Source organism: Pseudonaja textilis, chromosome 5 (genome assembly GCF_049901715.1).
Source record: "Pseudonaja textilis isolate UNSWEBS1 chromosome 5, rPseTex1.2, whole genome shotgun sequence".
NCBI classification, from domain to species: domain Eukaryota; kingdom Metazoa; phylum Chordata; class Lepidosauria; order Squamata; family Elapidae; genus Pseudonaja; species Pseudonaja textilis.
The window spans coordinates 2,822,737-2,842,231 of record NC_141994.1 but is presented as its reverse complement, the minus strand read 5'-3'; the positions used below and the strand labels follow the sequence as shown (position 1 = coordinate 2,842,231).

General features: G+C 38.3%; 1 protein-coding gene across 4 annotated transcripts in view; it reads left to right on the top strand.

The window, feature by feature from the left end:
• DOCK4 (dedicator of cytokinesis 4) overlaps nt 1-19,495 on the top strand; it is a 229,095-nt gene that overhangs the window by 99,222 nt on the left and 110,378 nt on the right. For all 4 annotated transcript variants that reach the window (XM_026713144.2, XM_087933987.1, XM_087933988.1 and 1 more), the window contains 4 exons: nt 9,548-9,718; nt 10,786-10,978; nt 12,956-13,083; nt 14,483-14,617. In XM_026713144.2, coding sequence (XP_026568929.1) covers nt 9,548-9,718; nt 10,786-10,978; nt 12,956-13,083; nt 14,483-14,617 — 627 coding nt within the window. The remainder of the gene's footprint in view (nt 1-9,547; nt 9,719-10,785; nt 10,979-12,955; nt 13,084-14,482; nt 14,618-19,495) is intronic.

Below are 19,495 nucleotides of genomic sequence, written 5' to 3'. Positions count from 1 at the left end.
CTCATCCCAATGATTCACCCTGAAACCTGTGTGAGTGAAAGACTGCAACTGTGAAAGAACTATATGGGCGCATGATAGATACTTAATATGAGCACAAAATGGATTGGTTCTGTTTAGTAGATGACAGTGTAAAGAACAAAACAAACAAGAACAAAATCATATTCACATAGATAATTGTATTGATATTGGAAATGGATAGAGAAGAAGTGCAAATAGAAGATAATAGATAATTCCTGGGGTATGTAGCATTTACTGCTTGTTATAATGATAGAAAGATAGCAAGAAAAACAACTTTTTCATATCTTTGGGAACTAGTAAATATTAATATTTTTCCATGACTTATCATAGTCTGTTGTATAACTATAAAGATATCAAAGAACTAAAAGCAAAACTTTTGATTAATATCTCTCTCATAGCAGCATATGGAAATTATTGTGAAAGTAGTTTGGCAAATAGCACTTCTGATATAAAATAGATTTAACCTGTTGACTAGCCCATATGCAAGACAAAATTTAAGGGGCCTTACTTATAGCGATGGACAAAATCACTATTTACGATGATAAAAATTTAAAATTTTGGGTTTAGATTTATATTAAAAATATTTGTATTGTGACAGTTGGACTACATTTTTCATTAGATTGAGATCACTTTGGGAAATTGGCATTTATTATTCTAATGAAGATTATTTGGTTAATTGTGAAAGTGTAGTTAGCATGAGATATCTCCAAATATGAGCTATATTTCTGTATTAAAATATATTTTGGATGATATTGCAAATGGTTTCATATTGGGACAAATGCAATTGGTTATATGACCTGATATAAAAAAGTGACTGAAATAAAAAGAAATCTTAGTGATACAAGCTGGCTGTCAGGGCTGCCAGAGCCCCCACCCACACCAGTAGCCAGGCAACCAGAGTTCAATCATCAGCCAGGAAGATGTTTCGAGAACATCTGGTGCAGGTGCATCACTCCTTTGTGCGTGCCAATCCCAGGACAGTTGGCCTTGAAGATATTACACAATCCAAGCTGACTCAAAGCCTCGCTATCTCAGAAATTCCAGTTTCACCTTCTGCACACTTTCCTTCCCAAATATCCATTGCTTCCCCTCCTCCACACACAAACACATTTCCATAGCAGCTGGCAGAAAGCTTGAAGGAAAGCGAAGATAACCAGGCTGACATTCGGGCCCCCGTAACAGAGGTGTTAGCTCTAAAACAAGAAAACAACATACAGATAAGTAAAGCAATATAAACCAAGTACCACTACTCAATCCAGAGTTTGTTAAGGTATTTTCAGGGAAAGGTTTGGAGGAGTTTAGGTACCCAGACATGTTTAGCATCTACTCACTCAGACTATAAGGAAGGAAATGCTTCCATACAACTAGATATTGGACTTTCCCTTTATGTTTCCTAGAATCTAGAACAGGGATGTCAAACTCGCATCATCACAGCAGCATCATGTGACATATTGCAACTTTTTCCCCCTTCGCTAAACTGGGCGTGGGCATGGCCAGCATGTGATATATCTGCCCGTGGGCCGCGAGTTTGACAGCCCTGATCTAGAATCTCCTTAATTTCAAAATGCTGCTCTTGTTCAATTAATAAGATGGGCACCAGCGGGGCATTAGGTGTAGGGCGAAGAGGAAAAACAGTTTTAGGTTTCAGTAAACAGCAGTGCCGCATGGGGTGAGTACATTTAAGGTTCTTAGGCAATTCCAATTGTAGTGTAACAGGATTATTTTAATGATGGGGAATGGTCCAACATATTTAGGACCTAGGTTTTTATACTGTTGGGTGGACTGTAGATATTTTTGCAAAGGTAAACTCTGTCACTCATTTTAAAATCTTTTGGTTTCACATGTTTTTGTCAGCTTGTTTCTTTTCTTTTTTAAAACAAGTTTTATTTCAGTTTTCCACATTTTAAAAACATCTCTTTTTAGCGAACAGCATGATTACAGGTTTCCACATTTACATACAAATATGACCATAGTTACATATTCCGTAACTAGATTTAAAAATAGATTTAACCATTAGATGGCACTCTTTATTATAACAAATCTTCACCCCTCCTTTTTTTTTTATTCAATTATTCAGGTCTTTTTAAACCACAATCTTCCAAGAAAAATATCAAATCCAATTGGTATTAAGTTTTCCCTTTAACAGTCTCAAATTCAGCTTTATCAGTGCCTATATAAAATCAAAGTATATTTATCCAAATTAGTTAAATTGTTTCTTCTTCCAGCTCGTATCTTTCTTGGTTCAAAGCCCACCGCTGTCAGAAACAATTCAATTTTTCTTCTTCTTTGCCACTTTAAATACTTTCTTAAAAATTCTTAAAGATTAATCCTGGGGTACCTTTCATTTAATTATAGCGTCCCGTTTCTCATACTGTCCGCTTATTTCTCTCTCCTGCACAATCTTATTCCAGCTTACTCTTCACCTTTAGGGTGGCCATTTTAGACCACCGCTTCAGACGTCTTCGGGAGTGAGCATTTGCCAAGCCAGGGAGAGGATTTGTAACTCCCCTCTACCCAGCTGATGGTCTCCCCTTCCTCTGCTGCCCCTATGAGGTGGCTTCTGCCCAAAGCTAGCCAATCCGATGAAGAAACATGGACCAAAGCCATGGATGATCACGGTCAGTGGTCCACCTTCGGGGAAGTCCAGAACCAGTGTCGGCTTGTTTCTTATGTACTTGACATATACTTTCAGCACCTTACATGCTATTGGCCAAATATTTTGAAATTGGGCTATCCACTCTCCCAAGGAAGGCATTTGAGGTTTCTCTTGAGGCAGCTCTGGCTTAGCTACAAAATCGTGACCAGAGGCCACCTTAAATTTGATAAACTCTGTACAACAATGCACTAAATTATTCTATGCCACCTCTGCAAAAGGTAAAGGGTCAGTTCTATTGTCTTGTTGGTAATTAGTGTAGCATCTCAGGTACCGTAACAAGACCAAATTAGCCCTTTCAGACCCTTTGAGTTTCCATAAGACTTTTGGAGGTGTATGTGCAGAATTGTAACAGCCCATGGTCATTCTTTTGTAATAGTGCAGCCTCCATAGCTATATTACTCGCGTCTGCCTGAATTACAAAAGGAGAGGTTGGATCAGGATGCTTTAGCACAGGCTCTGCCACAAACAGCTGTTTGAGTTTTTTGAATGCCTCTTGGCACTCCATAGTCCACAAGTGACTGACTCGGCTTCAGCTTGCCCTCGCCCTTAGTTTTAAAAGATTGGTGATTGGTAATGCAATTTTGGCAAATGAAGTGATGAATTGCCAATAGAAATTGGCAAAACCTAGGAAATGTTGTAATCGCTTCCTAGTGCGGGGAGGGGCCTAAGGTAATCAATCTTATCTTGGTGAAGATTTACATTTAGAAAGCTTTGCATACAATTCAGCTGCTTGGAGTCTTTTTAGGACCACCCACACTAATTTCACATGCTCTTCCAGTCTCAATATAGTCTCAGTATATATTAAAATATCATTCAAATACACCAATACCCCCTTGTGCAAGTAGTCATGCAACATCTCATTAATCAGTTCTATGAACACAGCTGGGGCCCACTGCAGCTGAGGCCCAAAGAGAGTATTCAGAATTGAAAACATCCCAAAGGGCAGTTTTCCATTCATTGCCCTCTTTGATCTGAACTCAGTAATAAGCCTCCCACAGATCTAATTTAGTGAATATTTTGCCTTTGGCAAGTATGTTCTTTGTCATGGGCAACAGACATTTTCCATGCACACTGCATTTAACCCCCTTATAGTCAATGCACCGATGAAGAGTTCCATCATTTTTCTCCCGCAGCAACACTGGGCCTGCCACCTGTGGTCTAGCCGATCCCATGGATTCCAGTAGTCCTTGGGGATTCTGGGCTCACTTTTTGGGTGCTCCTGCACAACTGTCCCAGCTCTTTTGGTTCTTTGGATTTCTTGGCTCTGGATGTTGGAATTTCTTTCCCCTTTTTTGGCCACCTTTTGCCAGATTTTTAAGAGCCCTCTTCTCTAGTTCACATAAGGTTTCCATTTCTCGAGCCAAGGCAGTCCAAGCAGGGGGGGGGGGGGAGTGTCTCTCCATTCTTGGTACAACTATAAAATCCAGAAAAAAATTTGTGCTTTCTGTCTGATTTAGCGAACCCCCCAAAAAGTAAATGCTCTGGAGAGTTTTGAATTCCCAAAAGTAAAACTTTATTGGATACACCATCTTGGAACTGCAGAAGCAAAAATAGTTCTGGGTCTCCTTCATAAATAACTGCTTAGTTAAACAACAGGTTCTTTCTCCCCATGTCTAAGTGTTCATATTGTCCATTTATAAAACTTCCTTTTGTTACGGGAGCAATTCATTCCTCCATCTAACACCTGCATTAATAATCTTGATGGGGTTCAGGCTCTCACGGTCCATAGACAAAATTTTAGCATTCCATTCCACCCCTCCCTCCTCCCACTTGAATGACAAGTTGAATAGCGATAGAAGTTCAGAGGAAGTCATGCAATTCAATCTTGGCACACCAACCCTCTGGAGGAAGGTTACACCTAGAAAAATATCAAACACAGATTAACATCTTTACTCAGGAATCTTTAGCTGTCAATTGTCCCCTTGGATGATGCAGGTATTTAGCACAGAACTTTCTGACTAGTTCATCTGCACTAACATTATGGGCAGCAACCCCCTCAGCATCGGTTGAGGGGTATCCTTTCCATGGCACTAAGTATGTACTAAGTATTGTAATCCGCCTTGAAAATAAGCCTGAAATTTCGTACATAACATTGAGCTTGAGGACTGGGAAAAAATACTATACAAGAACAAAATCCATTGCATATAAGGAAAATCAATATAAGATGTTTTATCATTGGCATCTGGCGCCTACAAGGTTGGCAAAAATGTACCCAAATCTGAATCCAAGTTGTTGGAAATGCAAACAGGGACAAGGTACCTTCTTTCACTCATGGTGGTTATGCCCCAAAGCAAAAAAGTATTGAATTAAAATACAAAAATGGTTGTACGAAATAACAAACTGTCAAATAGAATTTAAGTCAGAATTGTTCCTTTTAGGGATAATTAAGGGGAAATATAATAAAAAGATAAAATATATGATCTTGCAAATAACTACAGCAGTGAAGATCGCATTTGCACAATGCTGGAAAAAGGATAGCATAACGTCAGAAGGTCTAGTAATCCAAAAGATTTTAGAATGTGTGGAAATTGATAAACTCACCCTAGAGTTAAAAGTTAAAGAAGATTCGGAGTATTATGCCGTATGAGAAAATTGGTATGAATGGATGAACAATAGGAATAAGAATTGTAGAGATAAGAAGAAGGTATCAAAATGTATATAAATAATTAGAGAGAATAATTAGAAATGTATATGTGTATTTGAAACAAAGATACCTCAGTACTATTAAAGATGATTGAGATGTGTAAACAGAAAAAAGTTCAATAAAATAAAATAAAAAATAACTTGAGTCCAGTAACTTTTTTATTTCTTTTTTTTAATTGGTTTTTAAAACAAACACAAACAAACAAAACATAAAAACATCATCTTCCATATATATATACATACAGTGTGCCGGTTGGTTTACAAATTGTTTTGTGCTTCCATTTCGTAGTTTTCAATTACAATTACATTGTATATAATCTCATATTTTCAATCAAATATTAAATACATTAATATCATTATTAATCAATCATTTGACTATACTTTTATTCATTAATGTTTTACGAAATAATAATTTTTACTTAATTTTTTTTATGATGGTTCATATTATCACCCCAAATCTATCCTAGAATCATTTTGTAGATATAAGAAAAGAATACATCTTTATATATTTATTATTTTCTAAAAGTCTACATATTTCATTACTATATTTTATTGTCTAACCATTGGTAGAAAAGATCCCAAATTTTATAAAATTGTTTATCATCTTGTTCTCTAATTTCAAATGTCAATCTACTCATTTCAGCACATTCCAATATTTTCTTAATGATTTCCTCCTGTGATGGTGTTTTCTTATTTTTCCAGTTTTTAGCAAATACAAATCTAGCCTCTGTTAATACATTTACAATCAGGTATTTCAAGTCTTTACTATATATTTCAGGTAAAATTCCCAATAAAAATATCTCTGGTTTCAAATCTATATGTTTTTTTGTCATTTTTTCCAACCACGTGTGGATTTTAGTCCAGTATTTTTTAGCATCCTCACAAGTCCACCACATATGGTAATATCAGCCAGGTGTCTGATGACATTTCCAACATTTTTCGGATTTCTTCTTGAACATTCTTGCTATTCTTGTCGGGGGAAAATGCCACCTGTAAAACATCTTATACAAATTTTCTTTATATGCTGTTGACATTGTCATTTTATAATTTTGAGACCACAATTTTTACCATTTCTCTAAATCAATCCCATATCCAAAATTCTTCCCCCAAACAATCATAGTTTCTTTAACTTGTTGTTTTCTAGTTTAGTTTCTAATAAGTATCCATACAATTTTTTAATCACCTTTTGATCAGTACCCATCAAAATCTTATCTAAGTCAATCAGTTTATCATAGAAACCTTCTGTTTTAGAATCTTTATCATACCTTGAATGTATTTGCGCATATGAAAACCAATTCATCTTTATACCTTGTTCCTCTAGTTTTTGTATGGATTTGAGTTCACCCTTTTCATTCAATATTTCACCATATGTAACTGTTTGTTCCTTTTGGTATATTATAGGATAAGAAAATGCTTCAATAGTCGATAGCCAGACTGGAATTTTCAAATGACATTGTCTTTTAATCTTCTCCCAGTTTAACCACAGAGTCTCCCGTATATAATGTCTTCTAAAATACCCCTGTGTTTTAGTTCCTTTATACCATAGAAAATGGTATAGAAAATGGTATAAAGCCATGCCACCCCAACAACAGAGCATGTCCTTCTAATGTCAACAATCTAGTATTTCTTAGTGTTATCCATTCCTTAACCCACATCAGATTTGTAATTTGGTAGTACAACTCCCAATTAGGCAAACCAAATCCTCCTCTAATTCTAGCATCTTGCAAAAGTTTTAACTTTATTCTCGCTTTCCTACCTTGCCATATATATTTCAACACAATTTTATTTAAATCTTCAAAGTAGTCTTTTCCAAGCCTAATTGAAATTGTTTGAAACAAATATAAGATTCTGGGTAATATATTCATCTTGACTGTTGATATTCTCCCTATTAATGACAGTTGTAAATTTTCCCATTTTGCCAGATCTAGCGCTATCTGCTGTTTAAGTTTGATATAATTATTCTCTTTTAGTGTACTGCATCTTGTTGTCAAGAATATCCCCAAGTACTTGATCTTATTCGTGACCTGAATTTTCATTAGGTCTGCCAGTTCTTCCTTTTGTCTCGATAGCATATTCTTTGTCAAGATCTTTGTCTTATCTTTATTTATTTTCAAACCAGCCACCTTTCCATATGTCTCTATCTTTTCTATCAATTTTGATGCTGTTTCTAGTGGGTCTAGTAACTTTTTTATTTCATAGTGTTCCTCACTTCCCACTGTAACAGAAGGTGGAGGCACTCCTTCATCTTTGTCTCAACTTAGAACTGAGGAAGGGTTTTAACAAACTACAGTGGAACACTGGATGAATTCGCCTAAGTACCTTTGGCAGCCACAATTCTATCATGACTGGGTTTATAATCTGAATGATTGGAAATGGCTGTATGTATTTCGGACCCAGTTTCTTACAGGGTTGCCTCAACTTTAAGTATTTAGTAGATAGATATACTTTTTCCCCAATCCTAAATTCCTTCTGGAGAGCTCTTTTCCAGCCAGCTCTTCTCCTGTTTCTTTTGTGACTCTCTGGCTTTATTCAGTGCCTTTTGCACATTCCCACCCGGCAGATTTTAGGGTGTCCATCCATTCAGCTAGCATTACCAATAGAAGGGGGGGGGGCTCCCTCATAAATTCTGGCATCAGTATGAACTCAATTCCTGTGACTCCCTTGAATAGGGTGAGCCCAGTTCTATTATGTACCAAGTTATTAAAAGCTACTTCTGCGAAAGGCAGGAGTTCCACCCAATTGGTCTGCAGGTAATTTACATAGCAACGTAAGTGTTGCTATTATACATTGAAGTATTGAAATTATAGCCCAACTTACCAAAAAAACCTACTATAAAGGACAAACTAGAAATAAAAATTAAAATAAGCAAGAAAATGGTAAGAGAACCCCTGTTAGGGCTCCATCCGTCCATTTCTAGGAAAGGAAAATCCTTGGCTCCATAGATTTAGAGAAAAGTGCTTTTAGTGGGAACGAACCGAAAGTAAGAAATTCCAGTCAAGCTCTGAGACAAAGCACGTGAAAACAGCAACCTGAAACAAACTATACAGCCCAAATCCCTTGTAGCTAGACAACCAGAGGCTACCGCATACCAGAGTTAACAGAAATGACCTTGGAGAGATAGGCCGTAGTTGCAAAGCTGCAATGAAAATTTATCCACTGATCCCTCCCCACGTTTTTATGACACCAAGCAGCAAGATAATTGACAACACTTATCTGACCTTGATTAATATAAATCACCAGGACCTGACAGATCACACCCCAAAGTTCTGAAAGAGCTGGAGCACTCAGGAATTTGAAAAGACCTGATTTGGTTCCCATCTTCAAGAAGGGGAAAAAACAGTTGCAAGAAACTACAGACCAATCAGTCTAATATGATTGGGAAGATCCTGGAAAAAATAATCAAAAAACAAATCTGAAAACAACTAGAAGCAAATAAAGTTATAATTAGTAGCCAGCACGGATTTGTTAAAAACAGAGCATGCCAAACCAATCTTATTGGTTTGGTTGCACAGTGGTTAAAGTGCAGTACTGCAGGCTACTTTTGCTGACTGCCAGCTGCTTGCAATTTGGTAGTTCAAATCTCACCAGGCTCAAGGTGACTCAGCTGAGGTGGGTAAAATGAGGACGCAAATTGTTGGGGGCAATATGCTGACTCTGTAAACCACTTATGGAGGAGCTGCAAAGCACTGTGAAGTGGTATGTAAGTCTAAATGCTATTGCTATTTCATTCTTTGATAAAGTGACTAAATTAGTAGACCAGCAAAATGCTGTGGACATAGTATACTTAGACTTTAGCAAGGAATTAGATAAAGTAGACCATAACCTACTTCTCGGTAAGCTATAAAAACTCAAGCTGACCTCTCGGAGTTCAGGCCTCTCCATCACATCTCAGAAATTCTAGTTTTACCTCCTGCATGTTTCCCAACTCCCAAATACCCATTTCTTCCCTGCCCCTTATTGTTTCCATGGCAATTGGCAGCAAGCTTGAAGTAAAGTGTAGATGACCAGGCTAACACTGGCTTTCAAATCCCCTTAATTTAGAAAAGCTGGACATTTTTAAAAAAAAAATCAATGAATTTAGCAAAGAATGAATATGGAACGTTGCCCTCTTGTGATATGAGTTATTCATTTTCAAGTTTAGCCTATATGCTATCTAACTAGTGCTATTTAGAAGAATGTTTATTATTTATAAGCGGGAACGATATACAATCACACATTTTTATTTTATAGGCCCAAGAATATATATTTAAATATATAGTTCAGTCTCGGAAGCTATTCTCTCTTGCTACTGGTGGACAAAATGAGGAGGAATTCAGCTGTTGTATTCAAGAGCTTTTGATGTCAGTACGATTCTTCCTTTCCCAAGAAACTAAAGGAACCAATGCTTTATCTCGGGCCCAAGTAAGTTCTGCAAAAATAGTGCCTTACACCGTTACTTTTCACTTGTCTTCTGTGCATGGTAACTGAAACATAAAAACATAGTAGTGTTTAAATGTGACATGTTAATGCTTCGGATCTATTTTCAGCTGTTTTCATTTCATCTTATTCATGTATTGGTAACAAAAGTCGAATCAAACATCTGACAGTACTGTCTTTCTATATGAAGCTTTTGGCTAAATTAACAAGCTATAGAATTGTTTTGTTTCCAGTTGTCTTCCATGATTCAGACGCAGAATTTGCAGTTAGCTATTTTTTGTTTTGTTTTTTTAATTCTAATCTTTCTCTATTTTCACCATAGTCCTTGGATTTCTCATATTTATTTAAAACTGCAACTCATAATATTATTAACTCATAATATTATTTATACTCTTTTCTTTTCCTTGGAACAAATTAAAACTATTAAGAGCAAATTCCAAATATCTGTTTTTCTTGGAAAATAGAAAAGGTACGGTTTTTAAAATTAAATTCAAAATGTCAGCCTTCAAGATCTTTTCTACTTTTCTACTGCTTTGCATCTTTCGGCTGCCATGAGTAACGGGGGGAGGAGGGGTTGCGTCTGGGAAGAGAGCTGGAGGTGTTACATTCTTGTGTTGTATAAATGAGGAGTGGGAGGGAGTATAAATTCCTGCTCTTAGGTTTCTATTTCCTTGCTTAGCCTCCTTTCCTTTGCGCAGCTGTGAATCTTTATCAAAATATGTCAAGGTCAATGGACAGAGGCCTCATCACCCCCTGAAGATGCCCACATGATCATATTCAGAACTTTTAATTGGAAGAATCTTTTGAACTTTGGGGGGTGGGAACAATTCCATCCCTTTGTATATGTGATCTGCGCGCCTAATTCCTTAGATTCAGAATTCTACACTTCAAATTTCAGTAAAAGATTACGTTCCTCTAATCTATGGAGTCTTAAGTATTTCTTTCTTGGATTTTGAATGGAGCACAGACTGACACAAATAAAGTTTTAATTCCTTTTTCTGTCTGTTTGAAGATTTGTACTATACTTAACTTTTTTCTGTGTTTGTTCCCAGGCAATCTTTCTCAGTTCCTTCCCAGCTATATATTCAGAATTGTTAAAGCTCTTTGATGTGAGAGAAGTAGCAAATTTGGTATGTGATACTCTAAGGAGCTTGCCGATCATTACAAATGCGGATGATTCTCTTCAAGCAGTGAAACTTCAGTGCATTGGAAAAATAGTGGAAAGCCAACTGTATACCAATCCAGGTAGAAAAGCAAATACCATTGCTAATTAACTAATATTGAAATAGCTCCTGACACATGCTGATTGTATATAAAGCGGATAAAATTTAATCACATTTGAACTTTATACTAAAGTTGGTATGGTGAATCTGCATGAAGCCCTTGAATAATTTTTTGCAGGACCAGAACTCCAGCAGTCCAATTATATACGTGTTGTATGCTACCCTGAGTTACTTTCATGTGAAGTGGCAGCTATACAAATATGATAGATGGATGGATGCAGGGGTGGGATTCAAATTTTTTAACAACCGGTTCTGTGGGTGTGGCTTAGTTGGTGGGCGTGGCTTGGTAGTCATGTGACTGGCTGGGTGTGGCCAACTCAACATCACTCACATTGAGGCACGCATCTCCTCGCCTGGCCTCGCATGACTGTGGGGATGCTGCAACAGTCGTAAGTGTGAAAAATGGTCATAAGTCACTTTTTTCAATGCCATTGTAACTTTGAATGGTCACTTGACACAAGAAAAGTACCGGCAAAGGAGGAAAAAAAAAACTCCAGAGAAGTTCCTGAGACAGGAAGTCTAGTCCTGCCAAGAATGTAATAAGGGTTAACGGAGAGGCAGTTTCTGTAAGCAACACCAGAATGTTTCTTTCCTGCCTTCCTTACAGGATTAGCCCTGTAATTTCTTCTAACAACCGGTTCTCCGAACTGCTTAGAATGTTAACAACCGGTTCTAGCGAATAGGTGCGAACCTGTAGAATCGCACCCCTGGATGGATGGATGGATGGATGGAACTCTGTCTTCCTGTCTGTCTATCAGAAAGATAACTCTCCAAACAGAAAGGAACCAAATCTGGTATGGTGGGAAGCCAGGACACCAAAAAAAGGGTCAAGTTTGGCCTGGTACTATGGATAAAAAAAGTACAGCATTTTTTTTTTCTGTGCACTCCTAATGGAACAAATCTCAGAATGCTGCCATTTTCTGAGCTGCTTTTCTCCTCTTTTCTGTTCATAAGACCTAAAGCGGAGCATACGCAGCCTTTCCTGTGCTCATCTCAGGAATACAGACTCAATACAGAGTGCAGAAACATAACCGTAGAACCAATATGTATGCACACATGTGGATGAATACATTTGTAAACTGATCAAAAAGCTTAGAAAGACAAATATCTTTCTGTTCTAAAGCTATTTATCTGCTAGTCAGACTTGTATAGCATTGAAGGGGAGGGGAACATGTTTTGGGGTTTTCTTTGCCGGAAGTGTAGAGACAAGCGGAGTTGCAGGGCACAACAGTTGATGTTCTGTGGCACAACATCAAGTTAACTTTGCCTTGCTGCCAAAACCGATTTATGGCTCCCCATTAGCTTTGACTGGATTTACTACATGCTCAAACTCAAATATTTATAAATATTTTTAAATGTACCTTTTTTGAAGGTACTGAGCATATTCCATAGTAAAGCCCAAAGACAAGAGTCAAATTTGTCTTGTAGTTACAATGAAGAATGTACTCATCCAGGCAATACTCTTATTATTAAAATCTTTATACTTAAATAGTACATCACATTAAAAAGAAATATATTAAGCTGGAATTTACCAAAATAGAATAGTGTTTTATCAATATGTTAGTGAAATTAAAATTAGTGAATAATTTTAGTGAATAATTTAGTGAATAATTAGTGAATAATAATGCTTTTCCCTTTTCAGTTTTACAAGAAAAGTCAATGGGAGCAGCTAGTTTGCTTAACGACTGTGTGATTCACTTACCAACTTCAGTAATTTGCTAAACAATTGTAGCAAAACAGGTTGTAAAATTGGGTGCAACTCGCTTAACGACCAACCATGTTGCTTACAATGGAACTTCTGATCCCAGGTGTAGTTGCAAGTCATACCTATATGTCAAAAATTAAATGTAGTCGTTTGATAGCTCAGTTTGCATCTTTAACCACTGAAAAGATTGGATCATAAAAAGATAGTATCCACAGTATATATTTTGTCTTCCAGAGTCTCGGTATATTTTGCTACCAGTGGTTCTGCATCACCTTTATATACACCTTCAAGAGCAAAAAGATCTGATCATGTGCGCGCATATCCTTAGCAACATATTTTCCTTCGTTAAGAAAAATAGTTCTGTAAGTAGAAGGAACATCACAGAAAATGGGCTGTTAATTGTTAAATCTATTTCAAAGGGAACTCTAAGACCAAAGTTTATTATTAAGATGCTCCTTTAGTATGTTTCATTGTTGTCTATAATGTATCTGTGCATGCAGAATACTTGTAGAAAGGTTATTAGACAGTTATACTTTTATTAGAAAGTTATACTTTGGGGGGTTGATACCGGCTTAGATATCTCATCAATTTTTCGAAAAAATAAAATAGCATTGATTTTTTTTCAAAAAAGTTATGGTTCAGAAATATTAAAAATGCTTAATATTTTTGGAAGAGGGAGAATACATTATTAATTTAAAATATATTTATTTTATCAGTTTGCTTCAGCTTCAGTTCATCAACTTGACTTCAGCTCACTTCATAGTACTGGGCATATTATCAGAGATATCTGATGAAGTGAGATGAAGTTCATAAAAACTTAAATACCTTTTAGTAAAATTAATCGTCCAAAAACATGATAGTAGACTCCTTTTTATTTTTTTGCCACTGTAAACTAATGTGGCTCTCCTGTAATATTTGAAGTAAATTCTGACCAACATCAAGTATTATTTCTGATAATTTGAAAATATATTTCCCTTGCATGTAACCTATTAGAGCAGGGTGTCAAACTCGCACCTCATGGGCTAGATGCGTCACATGCTGGCCACCCCTGGTCGAGCAAAGGGGAAATGTTTCAATAGGTCACATGACAACGATGTGACACCGCATGTTTGACACCCCTGTATTAGAGCTTTCATTTTTATAGCTGTGTCTTATTACATTTATTTTGATCAATTACAGTACAATTCAATTTCTTTTTCAAACATATTATTACCAAAACGTTTACCTCCCATCCATTCCTGAGAATCTGACTTTTTTTTATAAGTAAAGAACTTTAAATTTCTATTAAATTTCAATCTGCTTGTGTTACTGTAACATGGCTTATGTGGAATTACTCTTTTGTTTGGCTCAGAAGCTAATGCTAGTACGAAATGCAGTATCTAGTCTTTGGTATTAGGTATCAGCCTAACCCTAACGCTTACATTCTGAAATGACTGCCAAATGATTACCGAATAATGTTTAGTGTTTTTCCTAAGACCTAAAAGTCTCTAAATATTTTGGAACCAGTTATATCATCCTTACATTGATTGACTGATTGATTATCCAGTTGATTTTGACTCCTGGCAATCATGTAGATTTTCTCTATGGAAGTATTTGCATAGAGAAAGTTTAAATAAATATCTTGTAAATTACTCCAGCATGCACTATCTAATTCTTCCTATTAATAGTATGATGTGTTTTACAACAAAATGGGATTGTTATATTTATTTTTCGGTACATTAATCTGTATGATCTTGTTTTTCTTTTTTAAAAAAATCAAAGGATAAGTCAGTATTGGAAGAAATAGACATAATTGTGAACAGTCTACTAGATGTATTACTCAGAACCATCTTGGAGATCACAAGCTGCCCACAAGCAGCAGGTTCTACTTTGCGGCTTCAGTTTCAGGATGTTACAGTAAGAACTACAGCAGAAATACCTATCGTGAATGTTGAACTATTGATTTATCTCCTTCCTACTATGTATTCTTTTTTTTAAAAAAACACAAAATTTGGGTCTAAAAATGTGTGCATGCATACACAAGTTGCTCCTGTTTACATTTGCTCCTCTTAGATTAAAATGTTGGAAGAACCCACGTTTGAATTTGCAGATTGATCAGAAACTAAATTCAGTTGGCAGGTGATTATTCTGAACTGAACTGTTAGGATACTTATAGTACCAGTATGTAGTATTTTCACTGACTAAAGGACTGATAATAAGTGTTCCAAAAGAGTACAGTGTATTGCTAACTTCTCATATTAGATGCAAATAAATATATTTTTTTTTGCAAAATTATAGAGCTGTTACTATCTGTCAAGAGTGTGCAGTCGATGATTTTATGTTAGAGTTAGGACTGCTAGGTTATAAAAGCAGTGGTGGGATTCAAATTTCTTAACTGGTTCTGTGGGCACGGCCAAATTTGTGGGTGTGGCTTAGTGGTCATGTGACTGGGTGGGTGGGGCTTGCTGACTGAGCGTGACTAGATGGTCATGTGACTGGGTGGGCGTGGCTTGCTCTCTGAGAGTGGCTAGGTGATCATGTGACTGAGGGGTTGTGGCCAGGTGGCCATGTGATTGGCAAACCAAATATAAATGGTCCTCGCTTAATGGCCAGTTGCTTAGCAAGTGTTCTAATTTACAACTGACCTCCACAGAGCTACTTGACCTGTTTTTGGTTTTTGACAGTGATGCACGCACAGACACGCACACGCACACACACTTATGACCACTAACAACATCCCACACAGTCTTGTGACTGAGGTTTTCTGTTTTTTGCCAATTTCCAAGGCCTGGGGAACCCTGGAGAGGGGAGGGCGAGGTCCGGGCAGCTACGAGGAGGGCTGGGTGAGGCCCATAGCATTCCAGGTAGATCTCAGCTGAGTCAAGGATTAAAACTAGCTGGTCTGGGTCTCCATTAAATTTCCTCCTGAACCAGGGCAGTTCATTGGGCTCTGCACATTCCTCTCCCTATCTCCCTCTATAAGCCCGCACTTGAGGTGGCTGACCTTCCTCTCCAGCTCTAGCTCACACAGGAAGGGATTGCCTGCTGCATGGGGGTAGCACTGGCTGCCACCGTGGGTTCTTTTTTCTTCTAGTACGTAGAGAGGGAATGCTGTGGTCTTGTCTGCAGCACTTCAAAAGGCCCTGTAAAAATTCCCCTCTGTTTTGGGTGGCAGGACAGGCCATCATCTCCAATGGTGGCCTGTTCAGATCCCTCCCTCAGCTGCTCTATGGATCTCCCCATCAGGTACTTATCTGTTTTCCTCCCTTCCAACGGAGCAGGTTTCTCCTCTTTGGAGTTGAAGAGGGGCTGTCCTCCTTCTGTATTTATGCTATCAGTTTCTGTTTGCTTCTGGATGGAAGCCAAGCTTTCTCCTGATAGCCTCTGCCATGGCTGTCTGAGTTTCTCTCCACGCACCCCAGATGTCGGGGAGCGATGGAAGAGGCTGGGACGCAGGCACCCCGGTGATTAATTATGAGAGTTGGCTATCTGTCAGGATTCCGACAGTTACTCCAATTAAATCATGACCCTCAAGCCACGCTCCTAAAACTAAAAAAAGATTTATTTGAAGTTAACATTCTAAGCCAACTCTGAGATAATTCACTGTCATCCTTGATCCTACTTTTCCCCCTCTACCCCTCTGGATGTATCATCCAACGAAAAACGTCTGTAGCCAAAAGTCATCAATCATGCTCTCCATTTAGATTTTTGCGCGGCAGAAGCTTCAGTCATCTAATCAGTCTTTGAAGAAAATGTGAATGGAATGTACTTTCAGTTCCCCACTGCTGCCTGCTCTTTGAAGCTCCTCCCCCTCCTATAGTTGTTGTCAATCATAAAATGTGTATACAAAATGTTTTATGAGTTGACACTATCGTCATCTACAATGACCAGTGCATATTTTGTTCCTCCCAAGCTGGCTTGCATTGGCCCAGCTAAATCTGCATGCACCAGCTCTAGAGCTCTCTTATCTGCTCTCTAGAAATGCCTTGGACTTCGATGATTTGCATAATGCAGAGTCCAAATATGCCTTACATCCCTTCACATGAAATCCTGCGTGTTGTTCCATTTTGAACAACTTTGAGGCTTTAGACATGAACCATGCTCTGCCACATTGCCAAATGTTTGTGCACGTTGAATTTTTTTGTCTCTGAAACACATAAAGGTTATATTGCTCTATGCCCTTGGCACATATTTTGCCATTGGGCTTTATGAAACACTTCCCATTTACAAATGTGGTCTCAAATCCTTCCTTGTCTAAATTAGAGCCACTCAGCAAATTATGTTCCATTCCAGGCACACACAAAACATCACTGAACCTTGTTTCCGGATATGGAATTTGCACACTGCCTCTTCCAATGACTTTAGCTCGTTTGGCATTTGCCAAGGCTACTGCATCTCCAGCAGCTGCATCCATCCTGTAAAACAATTTAGAATTATTAACAATTGTTTGACTAGCCCCACTGTCAATCAGCCATTGATCCCTTCTATTGTGATAGCTGACTTTTGCAACAGCAGCCTGTCCATCAGCTAATTGTCTTCCTTGCAAACTGCTTATTTTGTCTTGCAAATAGTTTCTTCCTTGCAACTTGCTTCTGTGCAAACAGTCTCTCTTTAAATGAGTTATTTCTCCACAAATGAAGCACCTCTTCTGTTGCTGGGTTGTAATCTAATATCCCCTGCTTCTCTTCTCTTCTCTGGAGACAGCCAGCCTGTGGAATTTTCCATTCTGCTCCTTTGGACCTCCTCAGGGATTTCTCTTCCTTGTGGCTTTTTCTATAATGGCATTTCTGCTCTTCATCTAGCAAACAAGCTTTAAGAGCTTCTAAATGCAGGTCCTGCTCTGGTTTGCATTCAAATACTGCAGAAACAATGTCCCACAAGTCATCTAGACCAGGGGTCCCCAACCACCGGGCCGTGGACTGGTACCGGTCTGTGGAACATTTCCTACCGGGCCGCCAGTTTGCTGGGCGCTGCCATCTTGTTTGACAAGAAAGTGCTTCTGGGTGAGCTTTTCCGGTTGGAAAGTGGCGTTTGGGTCCTGAAGGAATCCTCGTGCCTTAGTTTCATCGAAGGGGGGGGGCTTCGAATGAAACTAAGGCACGAGGATTCTTTCAGCACCCAAGGCAAGGCGAGCTGAGCGACCATCCCAAAGCCGTCCCGAAAGCCCATCGACAAAGGTACAAAGGAGGAGTTGAAGGTGGCGGGAGAAGCGGGGACGGCTGGCTGGCCGGTCGCTTGGCTCGCCTTTGCCTTGTCATGCGTGCTGATGCCAGTACCAGGTCGCCGGATCATTTTGTGATACCGGTACCAGGCCTTGGCACAAAAAAGGTTGGGGGCCACTGATCTAGACTGTTCAAAACCAAAAGCACTTTCTGAGATTCAGGAATCTGCATTCCATGCTGTTCTAACTCCACAAACAAAATTTGCATGTGCATCAGATGCTGCTCAGTGGATTCTCCTGGTTGCAAACACATTGATAAACTTTTCATCTTGTAAATTTAAGATGATATAAGCCATGACATTATTATGCTGCCTCTGATCTGCAGCAGTTAAGGGCACTTGGATTGGGTTTTCCACACTATCCCACAGCTCTTTAGTTTTCAGCAAACATTACATCTTTGCAGCCCAAATAATGTAATTCTTCTGACCCAAACGAGGCAGAGAGTTCTCCTTAATTTTCTCAGCCACCCTGCAAAGCTTTTCTCTATCTTGTTTCTCCTTTTAAAACATAGTCAGTCTCTCTCAGCTCAAATTAGAATGCAATCTTTATGTGTGTTCTGGTTCTGGTTGGGCCCATAATCTTTTTGCAGCAGAAATTCAAGTCCAGAAAACACATAGATGACTGACTCCGCAGGATTCATTAAACTTCTTTTTATACAAAAATAAGTAAAGTTTACAGTATCAGTAGTAGATTCTTCCAATATGGAGCAACTCAGGAACTCAGAGCAGATATCAGTTTCAATTCTCAGCAAAGCACACAAAGCCAAACCACACCCAGATTGTCAGCTCCCATTGGCTAGTCTTACCCACTTGCTGACTTTGTTAACCATGTCTCTGCCAGTTAATGAATATACTCTGACAGAACTACAAACAGAAGAGAAAAAGAAATAGAAATGGCCAGACTCAGAGGAGAATCCCAGAAAATGCTAGAAAATAACATTGGCTGCTTCCAATTTAATTTTCTTTTTTTAGTGGAACTGAAGCCTTTCTTCAAATTTATTTTTTAAAAGCAGGGAGAAAGGAAAAAAAGAATATTCCAAGCAACAAAGTATCACTGATTTAATTAGACGTGCCAATCAAATCATTAAAAGAGAGAGTAGAAGTGAGAGAAAATGAGATTTCATTTGCATCTCTATGGTTCACTTATCCGAGCAAGTCGGCAGTCTGAGCAAGTCACTTTCAAAAAAAGCCATCCATGCACACCTCCAATGAATGCCCCCTCCCCTCTTGGACTCATAGGATGCCCCCTTCCCAATCAGGAGGGGGGAGGCTGAGAGCAATGAGATGAGAAAGCTCAGTTTAGTTTAGTTTATTGTCATTGCACCTTGTACAACGAAATCAAACACCATCTTCAGTGCACATCATGACCCTGAAAATAAACACAAACACACATCCTTCATACTCCGCACATTGAACCGAAACCCCCAACACCGCACCAACACTGCACTATACAGCAGAATTCAATTGAGCTACTGCACTGGAATAGAAGCTGTTTTTCAGCCTATTTGTCCTTGTTTTTATTATTCTGTACCGTCTGCCAGATGGTAATAGTTTTAAAAAAAGGATTCCCAGGAT